Source organism: Schistocerca piceifrons, chromosome 10, assembly GCF_021461385.2.
Source record: "Schistocerca piceifrons isolate TAMUIC-IGC-003096 chromosome 10, iqSchPice1.1, whole genome shotgun sequence".
In the NCBI taxonomy this organism is placed as follows: domain Eukaryota; kingdom Metazoa; phylum Arthropoda; class Insecta; order Orthoptera; family Acrididae; genus Schistocerca; species Schistocerca piceifrons.
The window spans coordinates 47821760-47834133 of NC_060147.1; the positions used below are offsets into that span (position 1 = coordinate 47821760).

A 12374-nucleotide genomic window follows, 5' to 3' on the forward strand; every position below is an offset into this window, starting at 1 on the left:
GTACTACACACTACGTCACTCAACTGCTGTTTGCCAGCCACTGACGCTACCGACAAGCTGGAAAAAATATTCCACCTTGCTCAGGAAGGTTCAAGGTTGGCTCATGCAAGCGCACTAGATTCATATCCATCAGGCGTTCTCGCAAAAAGAAAACACCTCATAGACTGGTTTTCCAAATATGGTGAGAGGCCGCTGTGTGGTGTTTCACAGGCCCTGCTGTAGCTGAAAGACGACTCGTATTTCCACGGGCTGCTGGACCGCATGTCTGCGGAACCGCTCCAGTCGTTCCGACATTTCCCCCTCAATGAAAAACCGACGCTATTACTACACAATACCTCACTCAACTGCTGTTTACCAGCAACTGACGCTGCCGACAAGCTGGAAAAAGAAAATTCTAGCTTGCTCAGGCAGGTTCAAGGTTGGCTCATGCAAGCGCACTAGATTCATATCCATCAGGTGTTCTCGCAAAAAGAAAACACCTCGTGGACAGGTTTTCCAGAAATGGTGAGAGCCACTGTGTGGTGTTTCGCAGGCCCTCCTGGAGCTGGAGGAGGACTCGTATTTCCACGGGCGGCTGGACCGCAAGTCTGCGGAGCCGCTGCTGCGGCGGGACGGAGACTTCCTGGTGCGGGAGACGCTCTTACTGGGTGTCTGGCAGCTGGCGCTGTCCGTGCGCTGGAGGGGCCAGCACCGCCACTTCGTCATCCAGACGACTCCAGAGGTCAGTCGCTGTGCTCTGAGGCTGGAGGCTCGCGTGGTTGTGGCTGTGTGTGTGTGGAGGGGGAGGGGGGGGGGGAGATGGGAGTGGTTCAGCGTAGCTCTGGATCGACTAGTAATGCTACAATTCATTTTCTTTTTTTTTTTTTTAATTTATTTTCTATTTTCTTTTAAGGGGGGGTGGGACGTCAAACGGGCCAACTTGGAGCAGCAGAGGCACCACAGGACATTTTAATTTCCACAGTCTATACTTTACTTTTACAAGTAAATTCATAAAACTTTGTCAGCATGACCAGGAAGGATTCAGGATACACACTTGTAGCAGCGGAAGTTCAAAAAGATAACAAAATAGTTTTTTTACATGTGAAATTTCATCATTTTTTCACCTACTATTGGCTGCATTTGTTGCTATAGGTACACTTTTCTTCATAAGTAAGTGAGACTGTTCGATGAATTTTGCACAGCATACAAATCATACTTACAGGTGTCTGAAACTCTATAATCTATTTAATTTATGAAAAAATGAATGAGCTGTTACGTTGTAAACTTTATGTTTAGAAAAAATCAAATATTGTAGTTAATTATCTCAATTTTTACCACAGTTTTTAATAGATTTGGAAAATTCTAGAGTTTCCTACACCCGGTAGTATTGTTTGTACGCTGTGGAAAATTCATCAAAGAATCTCTCTTACTTGTGAAGAAAAATGTACCTATAGCAACAAATGCAGCCAACAGTAAGTGAAAAAATGGTGAAATTTCATATCTAAAAAAAATTATTTTGTTATGTTTTTGCACTTTCACTGCTATGAGTGTTCAAAAATAGTTCAAAGGGCTCTGAGTACTACGGGACTTAATATCTACGGTCATCAGTCCCCTAGAACTTAGAACTGCTTAAACCTAATGACATGACACAACACCCAGTCATCACGAAGCAGAGAAAATCCCTGACCCCGACGGGAATCGAGCCCGGGAACCCGGGCGTGGGAAGCGAGAACGCTACCGCACGACCACGAGATGCGGGCAATTATTGTAAGTATCTGTGATCTGTTCGTGTATGCATTTGTGAGTGCGTTTGTGAGTGAGTGTGTGTGTGTGTGTGTGTGTGTGTGTGTGTGTGTATGTTTTGGTGTGATATAATTTTTTTGTGCTGTGTGTGTGTTTTGGTGTGGTATATATATAATTTTTTTTTTTTTTTTGGTGGGCTCTGCTTATGTGTGTGTGTGTGTATTTTCATGTGATAAAAAAAGAGTTGTGTCACACCAAAATACACACACACACACACACACACACACACACACACACACACACACTCAAGCAGAGCCCATAAAAAAAGGCGAAGCGCGCATGGCACTAAAATTGTGTTTTATTCAGTTGCTGTCAGACGGTCCATAAGTAAAAATTATCAATATAGTGTAATATTTTCTTTTCGTCTGTTATCCGCAGGCTGATCCAGTATTACTGGGCGGTTATAATTAAACTTTCCCTCTCTAACACGGAAACTAATTACCGTAAGAGGACCAAACTTGGTAACATTGATGTCAAGGTCACGGGGAAGAGAAATAATGCAGAATCAATTCATCTGAACCACTTTTGACGTGCTGCTACGGAACTTCATACCATTACATACCAGTAACATTACTGCTACGAAACGGGGCTCAATATGGCGCCCATCAGTGTCCAGAAGAGTGTGAAGGCGCAGGATTGCATTCTGCACAGCAGTGCGAACCATGTCTCTAGGTAGGCTGACTAACTCTCTTGATATACTGCGCTTCAGATCAGCACATGTGTGAAAGTTCTGGTAATGCCCGTCCTTCGGGTAGCCCCACAACCAGAAATCGCAGGGAGTGAGATCAGGTGATCGTGCCATTCAAGTATTTGGAAACGATCGGCTGATAATTCGATCGTTTCCAAATGTGTTTCGGAGAAGCAGGTGAACTTCTCGGGCGATGTACATTGGGGCCCCATCTCGCATGAAATCTGTCGAGTTCAATGCGGCTCTCTCGTGTGGGGTGGGTATGAGGTGGTTCAAATGGTTCAAATGGCTCTGAGCACTATGGGACTTAACTTCTGAGGTCATCAGTCCCCTAGACTTAGATCTACTTAAACCTAACTAACCTAAGGACATCGCACACATGCATGCCCGAGGCAGGATTCGAACCTGAGACTGTAGCGGTCGCGCAGCTCCAGACTGGGTATGAGATGCTGGCTAAGTATATCGCACTAACGCTGGTCAGTCACACTGCACATCTTTGGTCCTTGAGTGCCAACCTCTCAAAAAAAGAATGGGGCAGTGATGAATGCATCCGTGAATTCACACCGTCTGGTGACACGTACACTTGACAGACGAACTTGGTGCACAGTGACTGGGGGTGAAGAGCTCCACACCCGGCAATTATGTGTGTTCACCTCACCCGTCAGAGACAAATGAGCTCTTCGTCTGTCTCTAGGATGGTCCAGGTCCGGCCCTCCTCAGCTTCAATCCTTGCGAGAAAGTGGAGAGCGAAATCGACCCGTCGTTGTGCGTCCTATGGTGCAAGCTGCTGTACGATATAGACCTTGTACCTTGTACCGAACCGTTTGAAGTACCTTTCATACAGTCGACCACGGGATGTTCAACTGCAGTGACACACTGCCTGACGATCGGGAATTGCGCGCAGCGTTGTCTGCCATAGCAACAGCGATTTCATCAACCACCTGTGGTGCACACAGTTCTCCAGTGGATTCGGACTTCTTCACCATGCTCCGCACAGCAGGTGGAGAAAGAGGACACTACTGGCCATTAAAATTGCTACACCACGAAGATGACGTGCTACGGACGCGAAATTTAACCGACAGGAAGAAGATGCTGTGATACGCAAATGATTAGCTTTCAGAGCATTCACACAAGGTTGCCGCCTGTGGCGACACCTACAACGTCCTGACATGACGAAAGTTTACAACCGATTTCTTATACACAAACAGAAGTTGACCGGCCTTGCCTGGTAAAACGTTGTTGTGATGCCTCGTGTAAGGAGGAGAAATGCGTACCATCACGTTGACAGGAATGTTTCCGCATGGCTGTAACGGATCGTGCAGCCACGTCTCGATCCCTGAGTCAACAGATGGGGACGTTTGCAACACAACAACCATCTGCACGAACAGTTCGACGACGTTTGCATCAGCACGGACTATCAGCTCGTAAACCGTGGCTGCGGTTACCCTTCACGCTGCGTCACAAACAGGAGCGCCTGTGATGGTGTACTCCACTACGAACTTGGATGCACGAATGGCAAAACGTAATTTTTTCGGATGAATCCAGGTTCTGTTTACAGCATCATGATGGTCGCATCCGTGTTTGGCGACATCGCGGTGAACGCACACTGGAAGTGTGTATTCGTCATCGCCATACTGGCGTATCACCCGCCGTGATGGTATGGGGTGCCATCGGTTACACCTCTTGGTCACCTCTTGTTCGCATTGACGGCACTTTGAACAGTGGACGTTACATTTCAGATCTGTTACGACCCATGACTCTACCCCTTATTCGATCAGTGTGACGCCCTACATTTCAGCAGGATAATCCACGACCGCATGTTGCAGGTCCTGTACGGGCCTTTCTGGATACAGAAAATGTTCGACTGCTGCCCTGGCCAGCACATTCTCCAGATCTCTCACCAATTGATAACGTCTGGTCAATGCTGGCCGAGCAACTGGCTCGTCACAATACACCAGTCACTGCTCTTGATGAACTGTGGTATCGTGTTGAAGTTGCATGGGCAACTGTACCTGTACACGCCATCCAAGCTCTGATTGACTGAATGCCCAGGGGTATCAAGGCTGTTATTACGGCCAGAGGTCTTTGTTCTGGGTACTGATTTCTCTGGATCTATGCACCCAAATTGCATGAAAACGTAATCACATGCCAGTTCTAGTATGATATATGTGTCCAATGAACATCCCTTTACCATCAGCATTTCTTCTTGGTGTAGCAGTTTTCATGGTCAGTAGTGTAATTCAAGTAACATAATAGTTATGATATTTTAGAATCGGATGATTCTTTTTCTTACACACTGTGTATTACAGGCAGTTGCGTTTCCAAATACATTCCTGTTCTGATCTGGAACATTTTGTCTAACTTCACACTGACAGACGATGTCACCCAGGTTGCCGATTGCCGTGACTCTGGCGCGCTGTCGTATATTTAGTAGGTAGAAGCCGTGTGCCCCACGAATAGTGTACAGTTCCCTCGGTCTGAAAGAAGTGTGTCATTCTCATTCCTTCTTTTACGTTAGGAAGGAATTGGTAGGTTCTCCTCGATGTTTCTGGACACGTTTCCTGTTTGCTGGATTCGTTGCCATAATCTTGAGATTACACTTTGTGGCACACGGAGGCCCTGTGCTACGACCTGCTGTGTTTGACCAGCCTCCAGTCGCCCTAGTATTCTACCCCTCATAACGTCATCAATATGTGTTCTTTGAGCCATTTTCAACACACAGTCACTACTAGCACGTCTGAAAACGTTTGCACACTTACTCGCTGCACCGTACTCTGACATGCACCACCACACCCCTGCGTGTGTGGACTGCTGCCAGCGCCACCGTGCGACTACCGCAGGTCAAATGCACCGCATGGTCATACCCCGAGGTAATTGAACCCCGTAAACTGCCCACCAGAGCGTTGTTTCACCACGTATCGGCATTATCCTTAATTTATGAGCATGAGTGTAGCATTCCGCCTTCAAAGTCTGTTAATGCAGTCGCGCAGCCATAATGACGTCGGAAACCCCTTCACATGAATCACGTGAGTACAAATGGAAGCTCCGTCAATGCACTGCCCCCTTATACCTTGTGTTCGCGACACAACCGCCGTCTGTAAATGTGCATATGGCAATCCCATGACTGGTTAACCAGATGTGGTACGTTAATTTGAAGGGGTGGCCGAATGTCCTTGCTGTCGCCACCCCGTACCCCCCAGGAAGGAAATAGTGTACCCAAAGTGTCTGCGTGTAGTGTAATTCATGGAATAGATTGATGTTCAGATGTCTGCGAGCCGTGTAACTGAGGCAGAACGTGGGGACCAGCCCAGTATTCACCTAGCGGGACGTGGAAAACCGCCTAAAAACCACATCCAGGCTGGCTGGGACACCGGCCCTCGTTCTTAATCCACTGGGCTGATTCGATCCGGGGCCGGCGCACCTACCCGAGTCCAGGGAGAAGTGCATTAGCGCTCTTGGCTACCCAGGCGGATCACTCCACTATGCTCCAAATATACTCTCCAATTGTTTGCGACAACCAAACCTCCCTCACTACATCAGTGTGTTTACTACATGTTATTACATAATCCTTTTTTAGATACTGTGTAATGTTGATGAATTAATTTGTTCTGAAAGCGGTGCTGATATTCAAGACAATAAAAGCTGGATATATATATATATATATATATATATATATATATATATATATATATATATATATATATAAAGACAATTTAAATAAAAAGAAACAAATCAGTTTATATTAGGTCATTTATTTTAAAATTGATCATTGTTCTGTTAAAATTTCAGTATATTAAACTTGATTCATAACTAAACTGGTGCCTTATTTAGCATTGTGAAAATGTGAGTTTGTAATCTTACGGAACACATCAAATATGGAGCCAAGATTGGGAGACTGCATGCAACACTGCATTCATAAAATAACACATGCAATAACATATGCAAGTGGAAATTAACCACAACCAACCGATTCAATTTTCACCCAAAGAAGTTACAGTCGTAGAGCAATCCTCTCCGTCATGAAATTACCACACACTGGTATACTAAATTCATACTAACTCTCTGTGAAATCTTCCTGAAAAGAGTAGCTGAGGGCTACTTTGATGATTACACTATATGCTTCACGTGGTCAACTTGGTTTACACAAAGAGTGTAACTCTATATTTAATTTTGATAATTAAAATAAATTACATCGAAACACAAATTACAAAAGAAAAACCTCGAACTGGTTACTATCGTCTTACTATTAACCTGATGGGTCAAACAATTGTATAAGCACGTGGTACTGGTCTCACGAAGTACACCCCACGTGGGTTGAACATAAAAGTCGCTATATTGAAAAATATTGTCAAGACGAGACGTTATAATCTCACGCACATTCGCATTTAAGATTGATGATCTTCGTTAGGGTTATGGATCATCAACACGTGGTTCCACTTTACTCACAAAGTAGTGACAAAGCAACTACTGGAAGATATTCTGAACTTCACACTTGAATTACACTGCGTTGCAATTTAAGATAACATTAGATATTTTAGATCTAAACCTGAAATAAAGGCGATTAAATTTTCAGTCAGGCTGAACTTAAGAAATCCATTGTCCTATGGGCTTAGCAGAGACGCGCTTAGCCGGAGATCTTACCACTTCAGACGCTCGCCACAGACAGACTGCCATGGGCCCCTACTGAGGGTACTTAACAGATACAAAACGGAAGTGACCAGAGAGGCAGCTTCCTATACCAACATGACAACGGACGGACAGGACCATACTAAGAATAGAAACCTCTTTGCTTTTAGAAAGCGTCGCTACCTGTTCCGACGTTGGTCCTACTGTTCTCTAGCAGACAGGCTTGTCTGCTACCATCAAGCATGCAACTAGAAATACCTTTGCTCATTCATTCTTTCACACAGAAGGGAAGGGGGATGACAGTATCTTATCATATACAGTATATAAAAGAAAGCGGATGTAGGTTCCGTATGAGACTGCGTGACATGAATTACACATAAACTGTGTTTTAAAGTGTAGTAGTGTGACAAATCGTTCTTGATTATGTGTGAAAGTAACACGTTCCACTGCTCAGTCTCCTCCCAGATAGTCAGAAACACCACAGTAAATTTAGAAGTGGAATGTATGCCGTAAATGACAACAGTTTTAAAAAATTAACATGAAAGGAATCCAACAGATACCTTTCAACTGCATTTAAATTACATAAACGTATCCATTCACAACAAAATTATTTACCAAATAATGACAAAATCTCCTACATTAAAAATTACTCTGTCTCTCAGAATTACAACACCAATGAAAATTCCCTGTGTCAGACACCGTATAGTGCAACATACGCTGCTTGCCGCTAGCCCTGTTTACACTTGAGCTCCACCCAATTATCACCTCATGTCAGCTGTGTCTGTAGAAAGTAATGGCCCTACTTTTTTATTATTTTTATCTGGCAATCTGTTATAAAGTTTCACGATCAGATATTATCACAGCTCTTATCTCCTTATTTTTTTCTCCAGCCGTTCATAAGGAGAGATATCGTTGGATGACATGTTCGATTTCTTTTGTTTTCAATAGCCTGTTTGGAGGGAAGGGAGATTAGGTTTTGCGCTCGTGTCTGAAAGGACGGGCAGCGTTTGCGATTCCCAGCTGCACGAAATACTTCGAAATTATTTCGCTGGCTGCGAATTTGTTGACGTCAGTTGCCCACTAGGTATGGGCCTGCTACACAATTCTAGCTGTTCTTTCAGAGATGCACGTAAGAATTACAAGCCTGTGCAGGCCCACGGCCATAACAACACTGCTCTCGATTCTTTGTTCTCTCATTCGGCCTGTTGCGGGAATCCAAGTGACGTTCTGAGCATTACGTGATGAATCTAGTGGACTACGATGCAAGCTGTAGACTGTGTGACATAAGGAGGTTTGGGTGATACCGAGAAGCGTGCACGGATAGCCGAAGTGGATGAGGGGGGCGTATGTGAAGCTGCAATTTTTTGAAAAAAAATCCTATAAAATCCAACACTGTTGAGGCATTGTAATTAAATTTCGCACAGTTGCTTTGGAATGTTAGACGGATACACACGTTCGATTTCATGCTAGTTGACGTTATACATTTTTTGTTATAAGCAACTGCAATTTTTTCGACAAAGCGAGTACGAAAGTTCCTTTTGCGAAAAATCTGTCAGGACGAGATTAATGTATTTTTGTACAAAGTTTGATATCCCATTATTAAGATATCTGAGGAACAGAACATGAATATCCTCTTTTGCTAGATATTTAGAGCTCTCTAAATTTCTGTGAAAAAAACAAAGGTTAGTACTTTTCTCTTACATAAACACCTCACTATTGTAGTAAAAGAAATTTCCTTCCACAGACTGTTTCACTAGAGTATTCCCTAATTGCCTGCCAAATTTCAGTACTATAATGTCAGAGGTTTAGGTACATATAGTTGTCACAATGTAACTATCGAGAAACCTGAATCAAAGATTTGACACCATTTGCATGGCCTTACCTTATCTGGGTGAATTAATGCAAACCGTATGCATTTTCCTCTTGATCCCTAAACAGTCTTTTCTTGGCTTGTCAGGTTAACATGGCCAGCCGCTGTGACCGAGCGGTCCTAGGTGCTTCAGTCCGGAACCTTACTGCTGCTACGGTCGCAGGTTCGAATCCTGCCTCGGGCATGGATGTGTGTGATGTCCTTAGGTTAGTTAGGTTTAAGTAGTTCCAAGTCTAGGGGACTGATGACCTCGTTAAGTCCCATAGTGCTTAGAGGCATTTGAACCTTTTTTTTTCTTTTTGGTTAACATAATTTTCAAACTGAGTAACAACAATGTCAGCTGCGTGAATTCTCCTGATATCGATTTCTTTCACTATCGACAGTGTGAAAGTTCCTGGCTCAAATCTTAGCCACTGTAGGGCCCGCAGTCTGCGATGATTAGCTCAGTTAAATGGTAAACAAGCATCATACGCTGCAAGTTCATCAGCAGTTGTGGAGAAAAATGTGTCTTGGGGCATCATTTTCGCATCAAAGGGCTGTAACGTCTATTAGGATTTTGAGATTTTCCGTGCAGTCACATTCGTAGAAATTTTCGACCTGATAAAGGCCGAAATATTCCCCACATTGTGACTGCATAAAACTGGAAGGAAACACCGCGGGAATAAACAGTTTGAGGAAACACAGAACAGCAAAGGGGTGTGGTTCATAATGGCTCTGAGCACTATGGGACTTAACTTCTGAGGTCATCAGTCCCCTAGAACTTAGAAATGGCTCTGAGCACTATGGGACTTAACAGCTATGGTCATCAGTCCCCTAGAACTTAGAACTACTTAAACCTAACTAACCTAAGGACGTCACACGCATCCATGCCCGAGGCAGGATTCGAACCTGCGACCGTAGCGGTCGCGCGGTTCCAAACTGTAGCGCCTAGAACCGCTCGACCACCCTGGCCGGCCAAAAAGGGGTGTGGCCTTGTGCAAGCTTTTGTTAGTTATTATTTTTATCATACTTAGGAGTTGAATTGGAACGTAATATTCAGGAATTGAAATTTCAGATCCATGTAGTAAATAAAGATTCTATAAAAATATTTTACAATTTTGGGCATTTTTGTGTAGGTCCCCCATTAGGCAACTGCTTGCAATAAGTGGTAAATCTGGAACTGAGTCACAGTCATGCACAAATTGTCATACGTCGCTACTGAGTAGTAGATGTGTACTTAATGCAGCTGATGTCAAGAAATTCGCGATCATCGAATTAATGTCAGAGATTAAGTTTTAGTTTCCCATTCATGTCGAGGTCTTTAAATCCACAGCACAAGTTTGCTTTAAGAACGAAATTCGCAGAGTCCTGTGCTGCCATGAGGTGAAACGCTCCCCCCCCCCCCCCCTACAACCTAGATATGTATGGTTCTGTACTTGAGGGCATGCGGAATAATGTGGCTGGTAGATGCACAGTTGGCTGGAGAAGTGTGGAGTGGGTGGCAGTAGTGGGGTCCCGCTCGGAGTTCTGTAGGGGAAATGCGGAGCGCTGAAGGGGAAGTGCCGTTCTATACTGCAGCCTACACTCATATTTTTTGTAAACATTGAATGGAGCCTCCTTACGCCCGCACTTTGATAGTGACCATCCAGAAAGACCTACTGTTGGTTTGGTTAGTATCTAAAATGCCGCAAAAAGATCTGTTTACTTTCGCCTGACTTGTTAATCATTTGTGACTTTCAGAGAAGCATCACCAGTGGTGAATTTTGAGTGAAACCAACACATTTCTCTAGTTGCCATGTCAAAATTTGTGCCGGCCGCGGTGGTCTAGCGGTTTAGCGGTTCTAGGCGCTCAGTCCGGAACCGCGTGACTGCTACGGTCGCAGGTTCGAATCCTGCCTAGGGCATGGATGTGTGTGACGTCCTTAGGTTAGTTAGGTATAAGTAGTTCTAAGTTCTAGGGGACTTATGACCACAGATGTTAAGTCCCATAGTGCTCAGAGCCATTTGAACAATTTTTTTCAAAATTTGCATATTTTGCCAAAACACAGCGGTGTTTACACTGTCTCACCTCACTAACAAGTGTTTTGTTACGTTCATTAAGTGAGGAACAGAGGAAAAGTAAGTTCAGCATCTTATGAAAAAGCACATCCTCGGTATAAAACTAACTGTGTAATCTGCTCACTTACACTGTTCCAGAACCCACAGAATTTCTCGTTTCACCAGCTATCGATGGCGCTTAAAATATTACGTTCTTTCATGGAAAAAGTATATACCAGGGTAATCCCAAAAGTAAGGTTTCCTATTTTTTTATATGTACATAGACCTGTTTATTTCTGCAATGGCTTACATCAGTTTACAGCTTGAACATTTAGCTATTTTTCAACATAACCACCATTTATGTCGATGCATTTTTATAAACGCTGTGGCAGTTTTTGTATGCCCATGTCATACCAGCTCGCTGCCATGCTGTTCAGAAAGTTGTGAACCTCTTCTTTCACCTCGTCGTCGGAGCTGAATGGCTTTCTGGCCAAATGTTCTTTTAACCTAGGAAACAGGTGATAGTCACTGGGAATCAAGTCAGGACTATAGGGTGGGTGGGTGATTATGTTCCACTGAAACTGTTGCAGGAGAGCAACGGTTTGCCGAGCCTTGTTATGGAGAATGTGTACGCCCTTGCTCAACATTCCTCTTCTCCGGTTCTGAATTGCCCGTCTGAGTTTTATCAGAGTCTCACAGTATCTGTCAGCGTTAATTGTGGTCCCAGCGATTCAGCTCCGACGAGGAGGTGAAAGAAGAGGTTCATAGCTTTCTGAACAGCATGGCGGCGAGCTGGTATGACATGGGCATACAAAAACTGCCACAGCGTCTCCAAAAATGCATCGGCAGAAATGGTGATTATGTCGAAAAATAGCTAAATGTTCAAGCTGTAAACTGATGTAAACCATTGTAGAAATAAACAGGTCTATGTACTTATAAAAAATAGGAGACCTTACTTTTGGGATTACCCTCATAGTTAGTGCAATAACACGGTAGGTAGCCTAGTTTTGTGTACTAGCCATTTAACGAAACACTTTCGTTTTTGCATCCTATCATTTGCTAAAATCTTGTCTCAATACCACAAAACGTTTATGAGATACGACGAATGTTACGGAGTTCTGGCTTTATCGCGATCGCGAATGAGGGAGTTACGTAAGATGAGTTTTCTCGCGATTTGTGACAGGTAGCCACCTCCAACCAAGTCTAAAGAAAAATTCAGTGCGATGGATAAATTTCTTATGCAACGATATTATGTGATATGCGCCAGACCAAAAAAACATACCGTCCCCTACTTTTGATCGGAAACTTTTTCTATCTTCAAAGTGTCATACGTAAATCTACATATGATAATAGCTATGAGCATTAAGAAAATGATAGGCTCTCCATCATGAA

The 12374-nt window shown here is 43.8% G+C and overlaps 1 protein-coding gene across 1 annotated transcript in view; it reads left to right on the forward strand.

The window, feature by feature from the left end:
• LOC124718679 (tyrosine-protein kinase Fer-like) overlaps positions 1–12374 on the forward strand; it is a 153389-nt gene that overhangs the window by 55336 nt on the left and 85679 nt on the right. The window contains exon 3 of the mRNA XM_047244304.1: positions 533–721. Coding sequence (XP_047100260.1) covers positions 533–721 — 189 coding nt within the window. The remainder of the gene's footprint in view (positions 1–532; positions 722–12374) is intronic.